The sequence below is a fragment of the Aspergillus multicolor genome, assembly GCF_047715735.1.
Source record: "Aspergillus multicolor strain CBS 133.54 unplaced genomic scaffold BDW74scaffold_3, whole genome shotgun sequence".
Taxonomy (NCBI): Eukaryota; Fungi; Ascomycota; class Eurotiomycetes; order Eurotiales; family Aspergillaceae; genus Aspergillus; species Aspergillus multicolor.
Window position 1 is genome coordinate 1394317 of NW_027395954.1, and position 23474 is coordinate 1417790.

Below are 23474 nucleotides of genomic sequence, written 5' to 3' on the forward strand. Positions count from 1 at the left end.
CATGGGACTTTTTGCACTCGGTATCCTTACTAGACATTCCTCGATCGCGCATTCAAAGCTAACCGGATACTAGGTTTCATCCCCTGTTCCGCTGGCCTAGCACGGATTCCCCTCTTAAGATACCAGAAGGACACCACTGATTTAGCTGTAAGCGCTGCTTGCCGTCGTCCACTTAGTCGTCGTTCACAACACTAATCAACGTTCTTCCAGATGCCGGCGCCATCCCGCTTATTCTTATGAACACCGAGTTTGCGCTCGGCTTAATTACCGGTTCGCTTCCATCGTTGAGAATCTTATTCAGATTCATTCCCGCATTACGAAGTAGTCAGAAAGACAGATCTCGTAGCCATGAGTATGCCAGTGGCGCTGGGCGCTCAGATGGCTACGAACTAAGCATCCAGCCGCGCTGGAAGCGAAACATTCTGCCCAGGAGGATGACCATTGTGGATAGCGTGGCGAGCGAGAGCCAGGAGAGGATTATACCCGCGCCTAAGCCTAAGAGGTGCCATATCTCTTGCACTAGCGGGTGACAGTGGAGATAATACAAGAGGCTAGGGGATCCCTAATTTGGCCGGGGCCAGAGATTCTCATCCTTCTCCATTGTGGATGTATCGGTGGGCTTGGCCGATTGACTTAGGTAGAGCGCCACTTGATATGCGGTCTGGCTACTCTGTAAGTGGTTGATGGGGGATACCTCTGATGGTCGTCTCGCCCATACTGCCCTTCGCAGATGCGTTTCCCAGAGCCGGATGGTCTTCCTCTACCAACAATTCTACAGTATGGCACAATTTTTCGAGCCCATAGGCCTCACGCCTCTAGACCACATAACGGCGAAGATCTACCTCCCATACATGCTCTATTTCGACAGCAATGATTCAAATACCGCCGTCGACACCCTGCGTAAAGGGCTTGACAAGCCCGTTGAGGAAATCCCCTGGCTCGCAGGCGACGTTGTTATCCATACGAAACCCGACACCCGAGCTTTCGTACACCCGCCTCAAACACCACCTCACGAAGTCGCCATGCTCACAATAAAGCATTTTGGAGATGATCAAGCGTTTCGCATGCATCCGACACGGGAATATCTTGCGCTGCCATTGTTCGTTCCAGCATCACAGCAGCGACTTGTCCTGCGCTTCCAGGCCAATATCTTTCCTTCCAAGATTGCTCTGGTCATGTCGTTCTGCCACACGGTCTTTGACGGCTCCGGTGCTGGAATGATGCTACAAACGCTGAGCGAGTGTCGCTGTGCTGCAGCGAGGGGCTCAACGGAGTCAGCGCAGACGCCGACTACTCAGACCATCAGAAGAGAAGCTATAGCGCACCGCGGCGAAGTCTCATCCTGGGCATTACCATCACAGTGCCAGACACATCTAGACCACTCCCTAGAACTCGGCCCGTCGGCATTCGACTCGAACCTAACGACCGACCAATGGGGCGCCATGGAGTCCGCGCTGTCTTTGACATCCTCAACGTCGCGTCTCACATTCAGCGCGAAGAAAGTTGCGGACCTGAAGGCTCTGTGCACCAGGCTGCTTCCCCAGTTCTATACTTCTTCCGCATCGGGCTCTGACGCCCCCTCTCCCTCTCCCTCTCCCTCCTCCATCCCCTTCTCCTCAAACGACATCATCACCGCCGCACTCGGCATCTCCATCAACAGAACCATGCACCCCGACCGAATCCAGACAGATACACCATCGCACATCTTGGTCGCGGACCTCCGACACCGGGTTACTCCTCCTCTGCCAGAAACATACCTCGGCAACATGGTCTACCCCGTCTGGAACCGCATCCCCAGTCTCACGCCCCCTCCGACCGCCGAAAACGGTCATACCAAGAACATCAACATCAACACCCCCTCAAACCACACCGACCTCCTATCCCTAACGCAGCTCTCGCTGGACCTCCGCACGAAGGTTGTATCAAACATGAACTCCACCCTCACGAGAAGCGTCTGCGCCGCTGTAGCAGAGCACGGAAACTGGTACGGGCTTGAAGGGAAACCCGCGGACGTGGTAATGACAAGCTGGCGGCATCTGAAGGTGTACACGCTGGATTTTGGACCTAAGTTGGGATATATAGAGGACTTTGAGTCTGGTTTTTCGTTGATGCCGGGTGCTTGTATTATGCTTCCGAAAAGGACGAGGGGTGGGGATGGGGAGACAGGGGAGTTGGTGGATTGGGAGGTGGCGGTTACGCTGAGGGCTGGGGGTGGGGAGTTTGAGAGGTTGGGTAAGGATCCGTTGTTGAAGAGGATCCTTGCGTAGGCGACAGTGGTGACTGTAGATGTCAAATGGCTGTTTTTATATGATGGTCAATATTTACTTGCTAACACGCCTAGAGTCTCGACGCAGTTACACATTCACGTGTGATTGCTCAATGTTCTGACCCCGAAGTCTAATGTCACGACTATTATAGACTAGAAATTATAGCTCGACATGGTGTATAAGTCTAATCTCGGATCAGGGCGACCAATATGCTGTGAGACATGTTATCACCTCGCCGGACCATAAAAGCCAGTTGTGAACAGGCCACTTCTTGTACTCCAACAGAGAGGCCAGAATGACTCGTTCATACATCTTATATTACAAAAGAGGGTCACCAAAGACCCAGGGCGCAGCAAGGTTCAACTGTGACTCCTGTAGTCCCTCGTACGAGCCATCCTGCGCCATAGAGGGGATTGAATCGAACATCCAGTTAGGGTTTAGGGGTTCCGTCAACGCCATTTGTCTAGCATCCCCATCCAGCTCCAGCAGGTCTAGCAACGAGCCAGTTTTGACGCCGAGAAGCACCGTATCCTCCTCCCCATGGCCAAAGGGAAAGTCGGCGTGGCAGCAGAGACCGAGCAGCAGTACGGCAGCCTCAAAGGTGTTGAAGATAATAGCGGCAAAACGCGTGTGGGAACCGCCAAACATAGTGTGCAGGGCTGTAACGGCCTCCAGTACCTTGAGGGCTGCCAGGGCGAGCCGCCTTTTTTGTGACTGCAGCAGCACCTGTTTGTATGGGGCAAGGCTGGCAATCTGGGTCGGCTGGAGCAGTAGCAACGGGCGGAAATTCCAGCAGATGGAATCGAAGATGGCGATGTGCAGGAGCTGTCGCTGCATTGGTAACTTGCGTTCATTAGTGTCCCACTGGGTATTCGGCTCCAGCGCAAACGCAGGAGGCAGCGTTGGTAGATATTCAGCGCAGAATTTGTCGTATCGCTGCTCGTTCTGCAAGGGATCGTACTCGACATTTCGCCGTGGGCCGAAGCTGCGCCAAAATCGGCCGAGCTGTACTTGCATGAGCCGCTCGGTGAAGAGCTCCGGTGCGGTTCGGTCAGTGCCGATATCTGGCACGAGACGCAGCCGGGGAAGGGCCTCTGCCACCAGGTTGTCCGGAAGAAAAGGGACCCGGTCCAGCTGCCGGGACAGATGGCTGTCAAGGACGTAAAGACTACAGAGCGTCCGCCGCTCTATTTCCCTCTCCAAATTATGCGTGTTATTCGAGCCCGAAAAAGGCGCCTCGGCGTGAATGCCCGCTTTTTGGGCCGCGCGACTGGACGCGGCAATTCCCTCCCAGAATTTGTCTGTTCTGCCTTCGCACGAGTACTTGAGGGCTAGGTATAGGTTGTGCTGAACTCGTACTAGCGAGCCTTTCCAGTCTAGAGACAGACAGGCTTGGGCAAGACTATAGCTCACATCACTGCAAGTGTTACGGATGTCGGCGAGAAAGAGCCCGCCGATACTATCTATAGTATGGCAAGAAGATGGGAGAAACTGTGCAGCGTACGCGCTGATACGGAGGATCAGGACAGCAAACTCGACGTCATGCACCGATAACGGTCGATCTTTGGTCCACCATTGCTGATACCGTGATAGGAAGCTGGGGGCATGGATCACCTGTTTCATCCTGGCGGAGAGTTCAATTAGCAAATCTCCGCTGTGACAGACGAGCACTGAGAAATCACATACAAATTTAGTTTATATACGAAATACTGAACGAGAAAATCAAGGACTTGTCGACTTGGCATTCGGTCGAGATCGCACTCGATGTTCTGGAAGAGGTGGGTCGACGCACTTATTTCGCTGCCCTGGCTATCACCATGTTTCTCGCCATCCCACTACACGAACAGCCTAGTTTAGTCAAGACATACCCGCGGTATCTACCGCAACCTCAAAAAATGATGACCTTACCCGCCGGAGCAACGCCATAGTGTTGCAGCTGCTGTCCTCGAAGTAGCCAAACGACTGGGCGAGAGCGGAGCGTGGGCTGAATGAACGCCCATGGGTCTCGCCCAGGGCGAAAGAACTCGACTCATCAACTCGACTCCTCTCTGATTGTGCTGCTCCCAATAGCCGATCCTGCGCCTTATCAGCGCGGGGGCCAGGCTCCGCCGAAGAGGAACTATAAAGACACTCCTCCGGTCTTCGACGTCGGGTACAATGATTGCACGGATGTTGGCGGTTACACTACTCATCGTGGAAAAGATAGTATCAGCCACACTTCTCCTCTGATCGCTCGGTTCAACTTCGTACCTTTTGTTTTCGCTTGTAGCAAGGGACGCAGGTGGTGACCCGACGTTTTCGGCCATTGGAATGCATCATCGGACGTGATCCTGTCGGTGACATCCGAGAATCACAAGAGGTATAAATTTGAGGCTTTCTCTGAATCCGTGGAGTGCTAGGCTGCTAGCACCGTGGGAGGCTGAGGCTGACAGAGGAAAAGAAGGAGGCTTGGTGGAGTAGGCAGGTTCCTGCCTCGGTGGGTATCCGAGCTCCTAGCTTACGGTAAGAAAACCGATATTTCCGCTTCAAGAGCGCTAATAAATGGCGTAGAGGGCAAAGTCTTAGGCGCTAAATAATACTAAATAAAGGCATCTCTGTATAGGATGTTGGTATATAAGGACAGGCTTCATAGCCAATTAGTTTTTATGGCCCAGCGGTATAATGCGCTGACATAGGAGACTAGGAATCTAGTATCGCGGAGAAATAATGTTAAAGGTTCTAAATACCCTCCCAAGATGGTGCCCCGGCAAGCCTGAACTGCCATATGCACATTATATATTCAAGAGTACTCTAGACTCCATAGTGAACATAAGGAACCCAAAGCGGCTGTGCTCTGTCCTCTTCACCTTCTTCATCGCTTTCCATCAAATTTACATCCCTTAGTATCTCTCCTTCGCTAGGGACAGCACTCAAATCCTCCGGAACGATCTCTCTTGTCACCTCCTTTGCCCTTGGAGAAGCCTTTCTACCCTTTGAAGCCCTGCGTTTCTGTCTGGCCGTAAGTTCAGCCTCCAGCCAGCGATAACGCAGGTATCTAGTCGCCTCATGAAGCCCTCGACAGGCCGCTTCATCTATCATCTCACCGTCGACCATGTTCCGGTACGCCCTAGCGGCCATACGGGCAGAAATCTCATCATTAACCTCCCAGAGTGTGCCGATAACATGCCGAAACCCAGCTAGCTGAAAGGCACTGATCAGGTGGAGGCTTTCATCTGTGAACTTGGGGTCCCTGACCTGTCCTGTCTCGCACGCGGATAAATACGCAAGGAAGGGTGGGTTCTTTCGGAGATTCAGGCCTAATAGGTTGGCGACTGTCAGCGGATTGTTTCTGTCATCTGTGAGTAGTAGGTGACTTTTCAAGGGGTTGATGTTAGTGTGGCCGTGTCCAGCAAAGTGGAAGATGCTGCATCCGGGTAGATGGGATAGAACGTCCTGTTTGTATTGGCCTGGCTTAACGGTGCTGAGATTCCTTGATTCACACAGCTCCTGGAGTTGCTCGATCTCTTGCTTTGCAAAGGGTAGGCCGCAGTCCTCAATCGCAACGAGGACTGCAGGCCCTGAAAGCACCGGTCTGACTGGGTATTGGCGGCCTTGTATGATTGCCCTGACGGACGAACTGTACGACGACATGACTCGGTCAAGAACAGTCTCAAACGTGCCTCGCTCATGATATCCAGCAGCGTGAAGAGGAAATCTGCTTAGCGGCCCAGTCGGAATCCACCATAGATGAGGCCAATTGCCAATTCCGGGATCATGAGGTTGTGTGAAGCCCAGTGCTTCCAGTACTGGACTCGCGATAGTATCCCACATCCATTCGAGAGCCCTGGGACTTTTCAGAAAGCCCACTGCTCGGTTCTTTTGAGCGTCTTCCCAGGTCAACTTCGGTAGAGCCAAACAAAATATCTCATGCTCCGTAATGATGATTGCATCGCACCGGTAGACACTCAAGTTGATAACAACAATAGGTCCTTTCTGTGCACCCAGGCGCATTTTATCCTCGTCAGGGGCGCTGAGAAAGTCCTGGAATCCAGGCTGGTCCCGGATCTCCTTGATCCATTCACTGAACATAGTGTTGTTCTTGAAAAGGGAATGATATGACACTTGCGAGGGGTCCCCATCATTCTCGTCACTGGAAGCAACATTGCGTGTATCTGACAATTCGAGATTCGCTCGGAGATTGACGAATTGCTCAGCCAAGTCAGGATGTGCCTGTTCTAGGTCCACTGGTATATCCGCACGCAGCTCGTGGAACGATGCAGCAACCACACCACGGCATGCTTCAAGCAACCTCAGGGCCTCTGGTGCTTTTACATCGGCATTCGAAGCAATTGCAGCCGCGTCAGATGCAAATCCCGATATCTCGCCGAGCAGATGCTGGTTATCTGAGAAGTCAAGCGACCTAGTGTCTGCCACCATCTCCCGTATCAGCTCGGTAACTGCTACAGAGGCCTTGTAACCCTGCTGCCAATTCTCCTGCAGCGCGTAGTAACGTACTAGTAACTGCCCGGCTCTTATGCGGGCACGGATCTCTCGGGGTTTCTTGCGCAACGCGGACTGAAGTAAAGAAATGGCTTCTTCAAGGTCTGTGTTTGATCCGGTAGAGCTGTACCTCTGATGGAAAACAGTTGCCAGGTCGGTCGAGTAGATTATCCAGCCTTGAGCATCTTTGCCCGTGGCATCGAGGGCTTCTCGACCTAGTTGGATAGATTCGTCGAGATGCGAAAGCCGTCTTGTCACCAACCATAGATCGAACAATCGAAGCGCGAGGTTGTTCAACTGCATTCCTCGCTCTGGATTATCCTGTCCGGTTGCTTGCAGTGACCTTCTTTCTAGAGAGATGCCTTCTTCGAGGTCAGCCGTTTGTCTCACCTTGCTATATCTCTCAAAGAGAGCACGAGCCAAGTTAGTCAAGAGTATTGCGTCATCCACTTCTGCTGTCTCTATTGCGCGGCGCCCCAAGTTTATTGCCTTCTCGAGGAATGAAGCGTTGTCGGTTTTCCTGTATTTCTGTTTGTACCGAGCACTGAGACTGTTCAAAAGCTTGTCACGATCTGGAAGACCCAGTGACGTCTGGTCAAGCGCTTTCTGAATACAGCCGATGGAATGATCAAGGTCATTCATTGCACCTAGCCTCGAGTATCGGTCTGCAAATCGATCTCCGAGATTACACAACGCTTCCACTCGACTCGGGTGCTCCAAAGGTAGAATATTGAGAAATTTTTCTCCTATCTCGATTGCCTCAGTGAGAAAGGATTCGTCTCTGGTCGTGGAAGCCACAATGTCATATTTGTCAAAGGGCGAGACTTCAAGATTGTCCAGGAAACATGCGGAGCTGGGGTCTGCTGTAATGGCCCGGTGATAGAAATCGATAGCTGCGTCCAGCTCATCTATGTTTCCGGTTTTCTCATATTTGTCTCGAAAGTAATCTCCGAATCGGCCGAAATATCGCGACGGGGTAGGATGGTCGTCGAGAATGAAATTCATGGCATTTATTTGCGCTTTGGTGGTCTCTGCAAGATTACGTGCCATGCCCTCTTCGCAAGTATGCGGTTTGTCAATAGCACTATAAACAGACCACAGGGTGGTCTCTATGAGACAGTCGAGATCTCGCATGGCACTTGGTCGCTTCGGTGGCCTTCGCGTAGTTCATAGGCGATATCTGTCTGTACCGCGATCTCCATCGCTATGTCACTCAGCTCGTCTAGATGGTAGGGTCCCATTGCTGATTTATTCCATACTCAGGGCACTATCTGGCGATTCTCAAACTTTCAGCGCGGCTCTAGATCTTAGGAGTTGCCGTTCGCTCTCGAGTCCATGGCTGTCAGAATCTGCTGTTGACCTTTGGAAGGCCCCGAAGCCCAGAGGTGGCCACATGACCAGGTATTCTTACCAGCAGTACCTAGATATCGGCTAGGTACTGGTAAGTTCCCGCACTTGGCCCGCGCTATGTACGGTAGGTCCCTACGCAGACTACCAGAACCTATCCGATTTAAATCGTCACCAACATCAATCATTGATCATGAACAGGGTCACATCTACGTTCCAAAGGCGTCAACCGGTCTCCAAGACCTCTTCCAAACTACAGTTGTTTCACCACTGTATCCACCGCCAAGGGACCTGAATCGCGCTGGACCATGTCCGATACTCTGTGGGTCTGATTTACTTCGGCCGATGAATATCGGGTTAACCACACGCTGCGGTGTTATCTGCACTAAAGTCCGCCGCACGCCTTGAGTTTTGGCTCTTGACAATCTTTGAGTCTACTATGCGATGATTGTGATTCAGTTCTCATCAGTCGGTTTTAACGGATATAATCATTGGAGTCGTCCGGCACTCGTTGGGGTAAATGGTATAACATACCCGGTATGTCCGCTGAGTGAATCAAATGCAGATGAAGAATTCCTCAGTCGTGAATACGCTGGAGGCTCTATTTACTTGAGACAGGCCTAACGCTTTAACTTCCTCCCCAGAACGCTGCTTCTAAGAGTCTAAGTCATCCCCTAGTGCCATGGAGCCTCCGACATCCTCTGCTTCTGGCCGCATGAAAACAGACCTGGAAGCCTCCGATGCCCAACTGCCGACCATTGCGCCCCCTGTGCCGCAAGTCTCTTCGTTTTTCTCTGCAAGCAAAGAAAAGACGGGTGGACAGGGCAACATCTGCGCCACCGAGGAGGATCTCCGCAAGATCACCGGCTTCCGCTGGTTTCTCATCTGCGCCGCGCTCTACCTCTCGGCCTTGATGTATGGCCTGGACACGACTATCGCTGCTGACATGCAGGGGCCCGTCACCGAGACCTTCTCCGAAGTCTCCCAGTTGGCCTGGATTGGGGCCGGTTTCCCGCTAGGATCGGTGGCCGTCATCGTGCCCTACGGGTTCCTCTACACGACCTTCAGCATGAAGTACCTCTATATCGCCGGCATCGTGTTCTTCCAGGCCGGCTCGGTACTCTGCGGCGCTGCGCCCACTATGAACACACTGATCGTAGGCCGGGTGTTTGCTGGTGCCGGCGGTACGGGCATCTACCTGGGCGGCTGAAATCACTTCTCGGCCATGACGACACGGCAGGAGCGCGGCACCTATCTCACGGGCACGGGCTTTGTATGGGGATTGGGCGCCATTCTCGGACCTGTCGTCGGGGTTGGCTTCTCCGACTCGTCGGCCACCTGGCGATGGGGGTTCTACATCAACCTTATCATCGGCGCTGTTACGGCCCCCGTCTACCTCTTCTATTTGCCTTCCATTCATCCAGGGGCGGGTGAGAGCTTGCGCAACCGCTTCGTGAGGCTCGACTACGTGGGCTTCGTCCTCAGCGCAGGTATGGGGGTAGCATTTGCCATGGGGTTCATCTCGGCCGGTGGCATGTGGGCGTGGGGTGATGGGCGCACAATCGCCTTGATCGTTGTCTTCGTAATGCTCCTTGCCGCCTACGCCCTGCAGCAATACTTATGCATCTTCACCACGGCCGCGACGCGGTCCTTTCCGGGCCATCTGCTGCGCTCGCGTACACAGATCCTGCTCTACATCACAACCACCTGCGCCAATACCGGCATGTTCTTTACCACCTACTACATCCCCATCTACTTCCAGTTCACGCAGAACGATAGCTCACTGATGGCCGCCGTCCGGCTCCTCCCCTACCTACTAGTCACCATCACTTGCAACCTGGCCACCGGCTGGGCACTACCCAAGGTGCAGTACTACATGCCGCTGTGTCTGATCTCAGGCACACTAATGACGCTGGCCGCGGGATTACTCGTCGCCCTGTTGTCAACCGACACCCCGACGGCGCTGACCTACGGCTTCAGCATCCTAATGGCCGTGGGCACCGGCATCACCATGCGGTTGGGCTACGCCTTTGCCAGTCTCAAAGTTCCCCCGGCGGATATCTTCAGCGCCATCAATCTGCAAAACGCGGCCCAGATTGGCGCCACGGTCATCTGTCTCGTCATTGCCGGGCAGGTGTTCCAGTCTACGGCCGTGCATAACTTGAATGAAGTCCTAGATGGACATGGCTTCAGCCAGGCGGAGATCCACGGAGCGGTGGCTAGGGCTCAGAGTCCGTTGTTTCAGAACCTTAATGGGGATCTGAGAGACGCCGCTATCCGGGCCATCACGGGCGCCATACAGAGAGCATTTATAGTTCCGTTGGTAGCGGGCGGCGTGGGGTTGACCAGCTCGTTGTTGATGAAGGGGGAGCGGCTGCTTGAGTAGGAGATATGCGTCTGAATAAAAAGTTGATTGATGTGGCCTTGGAAGCTGGAATTGTCTCGACATGGTTTTCGAAGTTACGGGTTTGGGTTTTGAGGATGAGTGCGAAGAGAATATATTTGGGTACATTAGAAACAAGAACTACATCGCATAGGTAACAACTTCACATAGACATTTTGATTCGAACGCACGCTCCAGTGGAATTCAATACTATGAAAAGCAAGTATTTACATTCTAACCGTGTTCTTGTAGGAAATAGCACTTCTTCCAAGCCCTAACACCCTCATGTGACCGGCGAGATACCCAGCCTCCGAGCGCTTACGTGGTTCTTGGCGCGCATCATTGCTCCGACGGATCATCATCCATTCGGCTCAATGGCCGCCCTGCCCTGTCATCCGACACGCGGAGAAAGCAACATCCCATCATCACAAGAGGGTCATCCGGGCCCCTTCATTCCCTCTTTTTACCATACCTCGTATTGCTCTATAGCACAGCCCCTTATTAGTTGAATGTATCTCCGATAATTGTCCTTCCAGTCTACCCCTCAACACGATGCGGGGACTCCGCTCCATCCCCATCGCACTCGCCGCGGCCCTGAGCTTTTCCGCGCCGTCACTTGCCCAGGGCAAAACAAGCGTCCACGAAGAAGGCCGGTGTGCGATTCGCGGCCACTGCGGGAAAAAGTCTTTTTTTGGCGGGGAGCTCCCGTGTCCTGATAATGATGTTGCGAGGGAGCCCGAGGCGAAGGTTAGGGAGAAACTGGTGAATCTTTGTGGCGCGAAATGGGAGGAGGGTGCCGTTTGCTGTGAGGAGGAGCAGGTGAGTTGCAGGTCTTGATGGATTTGGATTTGGAGGAGAGTAAGCTAATGGTTGTATTTGCGGTGCTTAGATCGATGCGCTTTCGAGTAACCTGAAGCTCGCGGAAGGGATTATCGCGTCGTGTCCGGCTTGCAAGGACAACTTCTTCAATATCTTCTGCACGTTTACTTGTTCGCCGGATCAGGCGCTCTTTATTAATGTTACGAATACTGCGCAGGGAAACTCGGGGAAGGAGCTGGTTACGGAGTTGGATAATATCTGGTCGGAGGAATATCAGAGTGGGTTCTATGACAGCTGCAAGAATGTTAAGAACGGTGCTTCCGGTGGCAAGGCCATTGATTTCATTGGCGGTGGTGCGAAGAACTACGAGCAGTTTTTGAAGTTCCTTGGTGACAAGAAGCTGCTGGGCAGCCCGTTCCAGATCAATTACCACACCGAACCTCCGGCAGACCCTCAGGGTATGAGGGCGCTAGAGGTTCATCCAAAGTCTTGCAATGATGTCGACCCCGCGTACCGTTGCTCTTGTGTCGACTGCCCCGAAGTGTGTCCCGAGCTTCCTGCGATCAAAAACGAAGAGCAGTGCCACGTGGGGCTTCTGCCTTGCCTGTCGTTCTCAGTTATCCTTATCTATTCGGTCTTCTTACTTGGCGTGACTGGCTTTACGAGCTACTTCACCTTCAAAGAGCGGCGATACCGCAAGCCTGAAAGGATGCGACTTTTGCAGGATCCGATTCCGAGTGACGACGAAGATGAGGGCGATATTGTTCACGCTGCCGGGCATCTTGAATACCCTTATGAGCATTACAAACTCAACTCCATGCTTGACATGATGTTCAGCCGCATTGGGTCCGTCGGTGCCCGTTGTCCCGCCTTGACGATAATATCGAGTGTTGTTGTGGTTGTCCTATTGAGCTTGGGTTGGTTGCGATTTGCGGTGGAGACGGACCCGGTCCGCCTCTGGGTGAGCCCTACTTCGGCAGCAGCTAAGGAAAAGGCGTTCTTCGATGAGAACTTTGGCCCGTTTTACCGCGCCGAGCAAGCGTTCCTTGCCAATGATAACGAGACTAGGGATGGACGGCTTCTTGATTACGACACGCTCACCTGGTGGTTTGGCGTTGAGTCGCGCGTTAGCTACTTGTTGTCTGTGAAGCACCAGTTGACCCTGGATGATGTCTGCTTCAAGCCTACCGGCGACGCGTGTGTGATTCAGTCGGTGACTGGCTATTTTGGTGGCTCTTTTTCGAACCTCGACCCAGATACCTGGCAGGATCGCCTGACGCATTGCGCGGACTCGCCCGGCGATGTTAGCTGCCTTCCGGCTTTTTCGCAACCCCTCAAGCCTGAAATGATTCTTGGTGGTTATGAGGATACTGGAAACGTTCTTGATGCTAAAGCATTGATAGTGACCTGGGTTGTCAACAATCATGCACCAGGCACGGAAGAAGAGGCTAAAGCTATTGATTGGGAGGACAGTTTCCAACAGCTCCTTCGATCGGTGCAGAATGAAGCCAAAGTCCGCGGTCTACGTGTCTCTTACAGCACGGAAGCAAGTGTTGAGGAAGAGCTGAACAAGTCAAGCAACACTGACACCAAGATTGTTGTTATCAGCTACATTATTATGTTCATATACGCATCATTGGCTCTAGGGTCGGTGACGATGACCTGGAAATCCTTGATCAACAACCCGGCCAATGCCCTGGTGCAGTCCAAGTTTACCCTTGGTGTTGTGGGAATTGTCATTGTTCTGATGTCGGTGTCCGCATCGGTTGGGTTATTTTCCGCTGCTGGCGTCAAAGTCACTTTGATCATCGCCGAGGTGATTCCTTTCCTGGTCTTGGCCGTCGGTGTAGACAATATCTTTCTCATCGTGCATGAGTTTGAGCGGCTCAATGTTAGCCATCCAGATGAAGAGATCGACGAGCGCATCTCCAGGGCGACTGGCCGAATTGGACCAAGTATCTTCCTGTCTGCCATCACGGAAACTGTTGCCTTCGCACTGGGTGTCTTTGTTGGGATGCCTGCTGTCAGGAACTTTGCAATCTACGCAGCGGGCGCTGTCTTCATCAATGCCATCCTGCAGGTCACGATGTTTATCTCTGTTCTAGCTTTGAACCAAAAGCGCGTCGAGAGCCTTCGTGCGGACTGTATTCCCTGCTTGACCGTGCGCAAGGCCCATTCTGGTTTGCCGGAGGACCCGGCTTTTGATGATCTGGACGGAGAAAGCGCACTGCAGAAGTTCATCCGCAAGGTTTATGCACCATTTCTTCTCAACCGCAGAGTCAAGGTCGTCGTGGTGATTACCTTCCTTGGAATCTTAACTGTCGGTTTAGCTTTGATTCCAGAGGTCGCCATGGGCTTGGATCAGCGCATTGCACTACCCAGCGACTCTTATCTGATAGACTACTTTGACGACCTCAGCGAGTACTTCAACACCGGTCCTCCTGTCTACTTTGTGACTCGGAACGTGAACGTAACCGAAAGGAAGCACCAGCAGCAACTTTGCGGACGGTTCACGACATGCGAGGAATACTCACTCCCATTTGTGCTTGAGCAAGAGTCAAAACGATCAGATGTGTCCTACATCTCAGGCTCTACTGCCAGCTGGATTGACGATTTCTTCTACTGGCTCAACCCTCAACAAGACTGCTGCTACGAGGACGACAAGCTGTGCTTCGAAGATAGAACACCTGGCTGGAACATCAGCTTGTCTGGCATGCCCGAAGGCACCGAGTTTATCCACTATCTTGAGAAATGGATTGAGTCCCCCACGGATGCTTCATGCCCTCTAGGTGGGAAAGCACCATACAGTAACGCTCTTGTCTTTGACCCGAAACGCGTCACGACCAATGCAACAAACTTTAGAACATCCCACACTCCGCTGAGAACACAGGATGATTTCATCAAGTCATACATCTCCGCTCGGCGCATTGCCGATGGTTTGTCAGAAGAGCATGGGATTGATGTTTTCCCTTACTCGAAGACGTACATCTTCTTCGACCAGTATGTCTCTATCGTCCAGGTTGCTGGCACTTTACTTGGGTCTGCTGTGGCGATCATCTTCGCCATTACCTCTATTCTTCTTGGCTCCGTCGCCACTGGTGCCGTCGTTACGGCGACGGTCGTCATGACTGTAGTCGATATCATCGGATCTATGGCTATATCAGGCGTCTCACTCAACGCCGTCTCCCTCGTCAACCTTGTCATCTGCGTAGGCATTGGTGTTGAATTTTGCGCCCACATCGCTCGCGCCTTTATGTTCCCATCGCGCTCAATTATGGAAAATGTGCCGACGAAATACCGCGGCAAGGACGCGCGTGCCTGGACAGCGCTGGTCAACGTCGGCGGTAGCGTGTTTAGCGGCATCACCATAACCAAACTTCTCGGGGTGTGCGTTTTAGCCTTCACCCGGAGCAAAATCTTCGAGATCTACTACTTCCGGGTATGGTTGGCGCTGATCATTTTCGCGGCCACCCACGCGCTCATTTTCTTGCCTGTTGCGCTTAGCTATTTCGGCGGAGATGGTACGTACCACTGTCGTTACATGCGCTACACCTAGTCTACCGGTGTTTACCCGAATAATGATGCTAATGAGTTAATAGGATACGCTGACCCCGAGGCCAGTGGGGGTCTGGAAGAAAATCTTGCTTCTAGAGGGTACCGCTCTCTACTGGTTGATGATGATTATGACTCGGACGAATACTAGTTGCGCTGGTTCGCGACTTCAACACTTTCGCGATGGTGGGTGTAGCGATGATCACCCACCCCTCCTGCATACGATTCGAGGCGGGCAACTGTTTCAATATATGCTGTTTTCTTCGTGTTTGTTACACTAGCATAAACAAGTGCAGCAGTTCTGGATTGGACGTTGGATCTCATGTTTTTGTCTACTTATTAGTGGCAAATTCACACTTTGAATACTACTACTACTAGACTGCCCTTTCTCTTTGTATACTTTGGGTGCGGCCTAAATTTTGGCTGGCCGCAATGCATAAGCGTCTGCAATTGACAACAAACACGTACATGAGGCATTGAGAACCTACGATAACACTAACAGTATATACACCGTAAGGAGTTTATACTTATATAGTTAGATTAATATTGAGCTCGTTCATTTCCACAAACTATTGACCTAAAAACATTGCTGGCAGAGCTGTGGGGGTATCACATGACTGAGCCAAGCGCTAGCTTCTCCCAAATTTTTTTTCTCAGACCTTTTCTCCTTCGGGCCCCTCCACAACATTCTTCTTCTTCTTTTCTTCCTCATCCTCCCCCTTTCCTTTTCTTTTGCTTGTTATCTTTCTTTTGTTCATACTTTTGTGATACCCCCTGTGCTGTCTGTTTGTGTGCAGACGGCCGCTTTATCCCTCAGAAAGTTCTTCTAGGCGTCGTGGAGGACAAGGGATAAATAACCCCGCAAACTTTTTTTTCTCAAGAAATATCTGAAAATTCTGCATACACATTCCACCATGGATCAGCAGCGATTCCTGCAGCAGCTGCAAATCGTTCTCAACCGTGAGTATTTTCTACACGCGCTAGCGCAACATCTTAATGTAATGTGTTGCTGACTGCTTCCAGCTACTCAGGGCAACGTTAAGGAGGCCACCGGTATCCTTCAGCGCGAGTACTACAAGCAGCCCGAGTCGCTCGTGCTCCTCATCCAGGTCGCGACCGGCCACGATGACCAGCAGCTGAGACAACTCGCTGCCGTCGAGGCTCGCTCTCTGGTCGGCAAGCACTGGGCCAAGGTTCAGGCTGGCCAGAAGCCCGCCCTCCGCGAACAGCTTCTACGCTCCGGTGTTAGCGAGGCCAACGACCTCGTCCGCCACTCGGTTGCCCGTGTTATCTCTGCTGTCGCCAAGGTCGACTTGGAGGATGGCGAGTGGGCCGACCTGCCCAACTTTCTGATGCAGGCCGCCAACAACGGAAACAAGGACGAGCGTGCTGTGTCTCTGTACATCCTGTTCACCATCCTCGAGACTCTCGGGGAGGGCTTCGAGGAGAAGTTCCAGGACCTGTTCGTGCTCTTCGGCAAGACCATCCAGGACCCCGAGAGCGCCGATGTCCGCATCAACACCCTCCTTGCTCTCAGCAAACTTGCCATGTACCTCGACTCCGCTGAGAACATGGGCCCCGTCAAGGCCTTCCAGAACCTCGTTCCTTCTATGGTTGCTGTTCTCAAGGGCGCCATTGACGAGGGTGAGGATGACCGCATCATGCAGGCCTTCGAGGTCTTCCAGACCCTGCTTGGTTTCGACCCTGCTCTCCTCACTGTTCACCTGAAGGACCTTGTTCTGTTCATGAACGAGATTGCTGCCAACACAGAGGTCGATGAGGACACCCGTACTCAGGCTATTAGCTTTCTCATGCAGACTGTTCAGTACCGCAAGCTCAAGATCCAGGGTATGCGCCTTGGTGAGCAGCTTGCTCGCACTGCTCTGCAGATCGTCACCGAGCTCGGCGATGCCGCTCCCAACGACGACGACATCACCCCCGCTCGCTCTGCTCTCGGTCTCCTTGACATGCTTGCCCAGAGCTTACCTCCTAGCCAGGTCGTTGTTCCTCTGCTCAACACCCTTGGCCAGTACTTCAACAACTCCAACCCTGACTACCGTCGCGCCGGTATCATGTCTCTCGGCATGGTCGTCGAGGGTGCTCCTGACTTCATCAGCACTCAGATGAAGGAGATCATGCCCATGGTTCTTCAGCTCCTTGCTGACCCCGAGCTCAAGGTCCGCCAGGCTACTCTTCACGCCGTTGCTCGTCTAGCCGATGACCTCACTGAGGACCTCAACCGGGACCACGAGAAGCTCATGCCTCTGCTTTTCAAGAACCTTGCCAGCGCTATGGCTGAGTCCAAGGGCGAGGAGGAGGGTCCTACCGTCGACATCATGAAGGCCGGTCTGAGCGCCATTGATGCTGTCGTCGATGGTCTCGATGAGAAAGACGTTGCTCCTTACCAGAGCGAGCTCGTCCCCATCCTCCATCAGCTCTTCAAGCACCCCAACTACAGAATCAAGGGTCTGTCTGCCGGTGCCCTTGGCTCCCTCGCCTCTTCCTCTGGCGAGGCGTTCCTCCCCTTCTTCGACGACTCCATGCACCTCCTCCAGGAGTTCGCTGCTGTCAAGGACAGTGAGGAGCAGCTTGATCTCCGTGCTAGCGTCACCGATGCTATGGGTGAGATGGCCGCTGCTGCCGGTCCTGAGCGCTACCAGCCCTACGTCGAGCCTCTTATGCGCGCCACAGAGGAGGCTCTTCACCTCGGTCACTCCCGCCTCAAGGAGAGCACCTACATCTTCTGGGGTGCCATGGCCAAGGTCTACAGCGAACACTTCGCTACCTTCCTCGACGGTGCTGTCAAGGGTCTCTTCAACTGTCTTGAGCAGGATGACGATGACCTCGAGCTGTCTCTCGGTGAGGCCGCCAAGGACCTCATTGGCCAGGAGGTGACCGTTGCTGGCCGCAAGGTCAAGGTCGCCAGCGCTGGTGATGACGATGACGAGCCCGTTGGCGAGGATGGTGAGATCGAGGACGTTGACCTCGACGAGGAGGACGACTGGGATGACATCACTGCCACCACTCCGCTGGCTCTCGAGAAGGAGATTGCCATTGAGATAATTGGTGACCTTGTCACCCACACCCGCAGCGCCTACCTCCCCTACTTCGAGAAGACCATCGAGATGGTCATGCCTCTTGTCGAGCACCCTTACGAGGGTGTCCGCAAGGCTACCATCAGCACCATGCACCGCTCCTACGCCATGCTCTTCACCATTGCTGAGGAGTCTGGTCAGATGCCCAAGTGGAAGCCTGGTCTTCCCCTGCAGGTTGAGCCCGCTAAGGAGGTGAAGAAGTTCGGTGAGATCCTCATGACCGCTACCATCAAGATGTGGACTGAGGAAGATGACCGGTACGTTGCCCCATTTATGTTTTATTCATTCCACAGCCCCGCACAACCCCGAATCATATGATGAAACACCTCGTTTAACCCAGCTCACTTTGACGCACAAGTTGCGATTGATGTGAAAGACGTTTATCTACTCCTGATGATTCATTATCCTCATGCTCTCTTGCTACACTGGTGTCTTTGCGAACCTGGCTAACTCACCAAACCAGATCTACCGTCGCCGACATCAACCGCAACATGGCTGAGAACCTCCGCTTCTGCGGTCCTGCTCTCATTGCCAACGAGACCACCCTGCACAACGTGATCCAGATGATCACCGACATCATCACCAAGAAGCACCCTTGCCAGCTCGAGTTCGCCGAAGAGGACGACGACGCTGGTGAGGAGACTTCCGAGTTCGACTGGATTGTCGTTGACACCGCCCTCGATGTTGTCTCCGGCATGGCTGCTGCCCTTGGTGAGAGCTTCGCCGAGCTCTGGAAGGTCTTTGAGAAGATCGTCCTCCGCTACGCTGGCAGCACTGAGTCCATCGAGCGTGCCACCGCTGTCGGTGTCCTCGCTGAGTGCATCCAGGGTATGGGTCCCGCCTCTACCCAGTTCACCCCTGCCTTCGCCAAGCTCCTTGTCCACCGCCTAAGCGATGAGGACCCCCAGACCAAGTCCAACGCCGCCTACGCCATCGGCCGTCTCATCGAGCACTCCAACTCCACAGAGATTGTCAAGGAGTTCCCCACCATCCTCACACGCCTTGAGCAGTGCCTCCACCAGGACGTCTCCCGCCTGCAGGACAACGCCACCGGCTGCCTGTCTCGCATGATCCTCAAGTACCGCGAGAATGTCCCCATCAAGGACGTCCTTCCCGTCCTCGTCAACATCCTCCCCCTCAAGAACGACTACGAGGAGAACGACCCCCTGTACCGTATGATCTGCCAGATGTACAAGTGGGAGGACCCTACGATCCGCGAGCTGACTCCCCAGTTCCTGCCCGTCTTCCAGTCCGTCCTCTGCGGCGACGCCGACCAGCTCGAGGACGAGCGCCGGGCCGAGCTCATCGAGCTCGTCAAGTGGCTGAACCAGATGCAGCCCGGTGCTGCCCCCTGGGCTGAGCAGCTGTAAACGGAACGGCTTGCTTCAGCTCCTCTGATGAGTTACGGACGCCGAAATACTTTTAACAACGTAATGGATAGACTGGACATGTTTTGGACGATTACTAGAAAGATACCCTAGCGTTTAGGCCGGTGATGCCTACGCAATGACCCACGGATAGCCGTCAGCGCTTTTGTTTTTTGGCCTGCGGCAATGACTTATGATGGAAGATAACATAAAAGTTTGTATATATTGTTAGAGAAATGTTTATCTTGCAGTTGCTGTGCTTCGCCTCCTTGTATACGTACACCGTAGTACTCTTGAGAGTATCAAAGTGGTGATGCTGTGGCTAAGCCAGCGCTATTTTTGGCTCGAGCCTTGTGTTGATTTGGCTTGGCTTGGTGCCTGCCACGTGAGCAAGCCCGGACCCACTTCACCGCCTTTCTATATCTTGCCTGTCTGCCTGCGTCATCGCTTGGGTTCAGGTTCCCATCTGTCCATTCCATCTTTATATCCCCTCGTCCAACTCTCTCAGTTCTAGCGATAGACCGCGTCACGCTCTAGAGACACTCTCTTCAAAAAGTTCAAGAAACAAAGAACAAAATGCCCGCCTCCGTCTCCTCCGCCGGCTCAACAATCTCCAAGCCCATCAAGACCGTCTCGAAACCATGCTTTGGCTGCGACTGCGGGGATACGGAGTGTGATTTCTGTATTTGTACTGTTATGTGAGAGGCAGAGGTATGTATCTTCTCCTTCTCCAATTCCTCAAAGCCTTTTCAGGGTTGGATAGATGGCTAATACTCAGCTCAGCTTCTCTTCAGTCACCCTGCCTTGCCTTGGCTCAGGAGGAGTGCAGCACTGCAGATAGAGTTGGGCTGGGGGGAGCTTGCAACATCGTCGTTGGCAGCAATGCAAGGCTGGGGGGTGGATTGGTCTGATTTGAAGTTACTACTGTCGTTGCTCCTGCTGTGTGATCTTCTATTTTCATTATATCCAAGCCATTTTATGTTTTTTTTTCTTGGGTTGTGTCCTTCGCTGACCAACTTCATTTAATGTGGTTTTCTTAGCGGCAAACAATCTATACATTTCATTTCGCTACAACAATAAAGCTTCGATTGCACAAATCTACACCGTCTGGGTCCAGTCTTGACCCCTACTTAATATTTGATTCTTAGTGAGCGAAGTTTTGTTTTGTTGACTCCGGACCATAAGGGTGTCCGACTACGGAGGTATATCTCTGGTACCTAGAGTGGGTTCTGATCGGCTCCCGCCGCGCCCTATCGACGACATCAACTCCAACACGGCGGGGTGCTCAAGTTTATATTCTGGAGTCCCCCACCAAAACTTTCTAAACCCCTACTACCGCGACTACTCCGCTCTACTAATACTCATCAATGACCATGGACATCGCACAAGCACTCCAATCCCACCCTACCTCTATAAAATGCATCGACATGCACACAACCGGCGAGCCCACGAGGATCATCTACGCCGGCTTTCCGTCTTTACGCGGAGGAACCCTTCTCGATAAGCGCGACGACGCGCAGGCAAACTACGACCACATCCGAAAACGCCTGATGCTCGAACCGCGCGGTCACAGCGATATGTACGGCGCCATTTTAGTCGCGGACACCGAACTCGTGCGGACCGGGGCAGCGCATATCGGTGTGTTATTTACGCACGCAGGCGGGTTCTCGACCATGTGTGGACATGCGACAATTGCATTGGGGAGGTTTTTGGTTGATACAAATGACCTGAACGTTTTCCCAAAGAGGAATGAGCTGGTTGTCGATGATGAGAAGAAAGAGGTGGAAGTTAAGATTCATGCCCCTTGTGGAGTTGTTACGGCGACTGTTCCGGTTGTTGTTGATGAGCATGGGAAAGTGAAGTCTGATGACCGTAGGGGCGTTTCGTTCCTTTCTACGCCGGGGTATATTGCCGGCCTCGGGATCGAGGTAGAGATTCCAGAGGAGGTGAAGTGGAAGGAGCTTGGCGAAAGGAAAAGGATCACGGTTGATGTCAGCTATGGTGGCGCGTTCTATGCGCTCGTTGAGGCGCGGGACATGGGGTTTGAACGAGGACTGGAAGGTGACGTCGCAGAAATGAAAGCTCTGGCTGTTGCCGCACGAAACCTGAAGAAATATCTGTCGACGCACCCGGCTGTAATTGAGGCGCTGCAACGGTCCGAGGACGAGAGACTTTCTTTCTTGTACAGTGTCATGGTGGTTGATTCGCAGGTCGGATACCAGCCGGATGGCTGCGACGGCGCCGAGACAGGAGTGTGCTTTTTCGGCGACAGTGGTCAGGTTGACCGTTCGCCTACTGGGTCTTGTGTGACCGCAAGAATGGCGCTGGTGCATGCAAAGGGAATCAGGCGGCCTTCGCAGAGCTGGGCGTATAATTCCCTCATATCAAACCAGTTCCGCACTGGTGCTTTTAAGGGTACAATTGTTGATCATGATGCCATTGTAACAGGATCCAACGGCGACAGTTGGCCCGCAGTAACAGTGCGTGTCGAAGGAAGTGCATATTATACTGGAGCGATGTCCTTTATGTATGAGGAGGGCGATATCACAAGCCAGGCGGGATTCACAATGGGCATTTGAGAGGGGCCTCCTCTGGAACTGTCGATATATAGATCTGTCATAAGATTGCTATTCCATCTGCCAGTCGTTCTTGAGCACTTGGCGAACATTGATTCAACAAGCGAGTCCGAGGTCTTGAGTACGGATGTCGATCCGATCTCATTCAGCGCTGGCAGATGCCGCGTATTGGCCTGTAGACAGCTTTTGAGCTTGTTGATGGGTGCCCATCATAGCGCCACAAGTAGTTTGTCTATTGCAGGATACCTCAGATCATTGTAAGATCAGGTCCTGTTTAGCCAGTATCTAGCCAGCACTGCAAGCTTCGGCACCTTCTGGATGCTGTAAAACTACCCAAAGGCCGAGGTCATCGACGTCCAAAAGCTTAGGCTGAGCCATCTCATGACGCATTCGCGGGCGGTGGAACAGATGATTCTTCTGTACATGGTTTAGTTGCTGTTCCCAGCGGTCTAGGCCCGTCACTCACCATGTTTTGGATACGACCTCTCAGCTGGATCTACTTGATTCAAGCTCGTCGCCGCATATCTGTCTTCAAGCATGCGCAAATATCTAGCGACCTACGGTCAGCAGATAAAAAGATTCGCAGTCCAAGTAAGCCTAACCTCTCGGGAGTAACAACCATCTTCTCCGCTCCAAGAAAGACACATTGAGCTCTACGGGTTTTACAAGGCTCACAGGGGTTAATCCCAGAGCATCGGACTGTGCTTCTCTTGCATGGTTCACACCTGCCGGCACATTAGTCTTGATTCGTTTCGGTGCCCAATCCACTTTACGGAACTACAACCCGTTTCCCCCGTTGTCGCGGAGGCTCCGCAACGGCAACGACATCAGCTTCAGTCATCTGTGGCAGGGGCTGCTGTTGCTCCAGAGCGGTAGCTGCAGCTGCAGCTGCAGCTGGTTGGGTCTCGAGATTCACTGTCCCATCGACCGGACAAAAGTGCTGAGGGTTGAATTCCGAGAGAATTATGCGGCCATTTTCTGGTCCCTTTGATCTGCCGGACATAATGCGCACTTTATACGGGCAAGATGGGCCAGTAATGCACTCGGTATACCAGGTTCTGGCACAAGATTTGATGACGCGGAATGGCTTGTTGTAGAGACGCGCTCGCTCGCGGACGGCTTTGCGGGCCTCTTTCATGTCGGTGATGATCATCCCTTTATACCAGTCGGCGGTTGGTCCATGATGCGCGGTAACGGGACAGCCGTGTCCCGATCCATAGAGGAGCTTCTATATCGTCCGGGGCCAGAAGGATTGTTGGAGAGAAAGAGTGGAGGAAGGAGCCGTTGCCAAGCCCAAGGCCAGACTGCTGACTAATCGGATAATCTTCCGGAGCCCGGGGCCGTTGCCTGTTACGGACCATCTTCCTGCCTCTATCCAGACATATAGCACCAAGAGCTGATGCGGTGACATCTTACGATCGAGAATGCCCGTCCAGTCGGGGCAGCATTCTTCGGAGCTGACTTCCGTCATGGCTTTAAAGCAGAACATTCCTGGCAAAGCCATTCCGCCCTCTCATCCCCCCTCATTCTTCCACAATGTCGCTACTCAGCCTGCCAAACGAACTGATCCTTATAATTGTGGAATACAT

The 23474-nt window shown here is 52.9% G+C and overlaps 9 protein-coding genes across 9 annotated transcripts; 5 read left to right on the forward strand and 4 right to left on the reverse strand.

The window, feature by feature from the left end:
* Positions 1-779: 779 nt before the first annotated feature.
* Positions 780-2267, forward strand: BDW74DRAFT_174440 (uncharacterized protein; the record flags this gene model as incomplete). Its single annotated transcript, XM_073728036.1, has 1 exon — positions 780-2267. The coding sequence occupies one exon, from the start codon at positions 780-782 to the stop codon at positions 2265-2267; it is 1488 nt and encodes a 495-aa protein (XP_073587966.1).
* Positions 2253-4007, reverse strand: BDW74DRAFT_79038 (fungal specific transcription factor domain-containing protein). Its single transcript, XM_073733740.1, has one exon. It carries the CDS (start codon positions 3888-3890, stop codon positions 2586-2588), a length of 1305 nt encoding a protein of 434 aa, XP_073587967.1. The 5' UTR covers positions 3891-4007; the 3' UTR covers positions 2253-2585.
* Positions 4008-4086: 79 nt separating this feature from the next.
* On the reverse strand, positions 4087-4631 carry BDW74DRAFT_146228 (uncharacterized protein). The gene is made up of 2 exons (XM_073723308.1): positions 4518-4631; positions 4087-4451 (listed from the first exon to the last, which is right to left on the reverse strand). The coding sequence occupies exons 1-2, from the start codon at positions 4608-4610 to the stop codon at positions 4125-4127; spliced, it is 420 nt and encodes a 139-aa protein (XP_073587968.1). The 5' UTR covers positions 4611-4631; the 3' UTR covers positions 4087-4124.
* Positions 4632-5057: 426 nt separating this feature from the next.
* Positions 5058-7880, reverse strand: BDW74DRAFT_174442 (CHAT domain-containing protein; the record flags this gene model as incomplete). Its single annotated transcript, XM_073728037.1, has 1 exon — positions 5058-7880. One exon carries the CDS (start codon positions 7878-7880, stop codon positions 5058-5060), a length of 2823 nt encoding a protein of 940 aa, XP_073587969.1.
* Positions 7881-8775: 895 nt separating this feature from the next.
* Positions 8776-10479, forward strand: BDW74DRAFT_174443 (uncharacterized protein; the record flags this gene model as incomplete). Its single annotated transcript, XM_073728038.1, has 2 exons — positions 8776-9249; positions 9334-10479. 2 exons carry the CDS (start codon positions 8776-8778, stop codon positions 10477-10479), a joined length of 1620 nt encoding a protein of 539 aa, XP_073587970.1.
* Positions 10480-10877: 398 nt separating this feature from the next.
* On the forward strand, positions 10878-15442 carry ncr1 (sphingolipid transporter NCR1). Its single transcript, XM_073723309.1, has 3 exons — positions 10878-11295; positions 11366-14816; positions 14895-15442. The coding sequence occupies exons 1-3, from the start codon at positions 11029-11031 to the stop codon at positions 14996-14998; spliced, it is 3822 nt and encodes a 1273-aa protein (XP_073587971.1). The 5' UTR covers positions 10878-11028; the 3' UTR covers positions 14999-15442.
* Positions 15427-19568, forward strand: BDW74DRAFT_146233 (putative importin beta-4 subunit). Its single transcript, XM_073723310.1, has 3 exons — positions 15427-15807; positions 15871-18199; positions 18406-19568. Exons 1-3 carry the CDS (start codon positions 15762-15764, stop codon positions 19310-19312), a joined length of 3282 nt encoding a protein of 1093 aa, XP_073587972.1. The 5' UTR covers positions 15427-15761; the 3' UTR covers positions 19313-19568.
* Positions 19569-20445: 877 nt separating this feature from the next.
* Positions 20446-21946, forward strand: BDW74DRAFT_79117 (putative proline racemase). Its single transcript, XM_073733741.1, has one exon. It carries the CDS (start codon positions 20677-20679, stop codon positions 21886-21888), a length of 1212 nt encoding a protein of 403 aa, XP_073587973.1. The 5' UTR covers positions 20446-20676; the 3' UTR covers positions 21889-21946.
* Positions 21947-22521: 575 nt separating this feature from the next.
* On the reverse strand, positions 22522-23120 carry BDW74DRAFT_146239 (uncharacterized protein). Its single transcript, XM_073723311.1, has one exon. It carries the CDS (start codon positions 23036-23038, stop codon positions 22655-22657), a length of 384 nt encoding a protein of 127 aa, XP_073587974.1. The 5' UTR covers positions 23039-23120; the 3' UTR covers positions 22522-22654.
* Between the last annotated feature and the right edge of the window lie 354 nt (positions 23121-23474).

Bases quoted from the DNA above. Each gene is read 5' to 3' on its own strand.
- BDW74DRAFT_79038 (XM_073733740.1), bottom strand. From the start codon at position 3,890: ATGAAACAGGTGATCCATGCCCCCAGCTTCCTATCACGGTATCAGCAA.
- BDW74DRAFT_146228 (XM_073723308.1), bottom strand. From the start codon at position 4,610: ATGTCACCGACAGGATCACGTCCGATGATGCATTCCAATGGCCGAAAA. The intron at 4,452-4,517 runs GTACGAAGTTGA...CACGATGAGTAG, and splicing joins GCTACAAGCGAAAACAAAAG to TGTAACCGCCAACATCCGTG.
- ncr1 (XM_073723309.1), top strand. From the start codon at position 11,029: ATGCGGGGACTCCGCTCCATCCCCATCGCACTCGCCGCGGCCCTGAGC. The intron at 11,296-11,365 runs GTGAGTTGCAGG...TGCGGTGCTTAG, and splicing joins TTTGCTGTGAGGAGGAGCAG to ATCGATGCGCTTTCGAGTAA. The intron at 14,817-14,894 runs GTACGTACCACT...ATGAGTTAATAG, and splicing joins TAGCTATTTCGGCGGAGATG to GATACGCTGACCCCGAGGCC.
- BDW74DRAFT_146233 (XM_073723310.1), top strand. From the start codon at position 15,762: ATGGATCAGCAGCGATTCCTGCAGCAGCTGCAAATCGTTCTCAACC. The intron at 15,808-15,870 runs GTGAGTATTTTC...GACTGCTTCCAG, and splicing joins GCTGCAAATCGTTCTCAACC to CTACTCAGGGCAACGTTAAG. The intron at 18,200-18,405 runs GTACGTTGCCCC...TCACCAAACCAG, and splicing joins TGGACTGAGGAAGATGACCG to ATCTACCGTCGCCGACATCA.
- BDW74DRAFT_79117 (XM_073733741.1), top strand. From the start codon at position 20,677: ATGACCATGGACATCGCACAAGCACTCCAATCCCACCCTACCTCTATA.
- BDW74DRAFT_146239 (XM_073723311.1), bottom strand. From the start codon at position 23,038: ATGATCATCACCGACATGAAAGAGGCCCGCAAAGCCGTCCGCGAGCGA.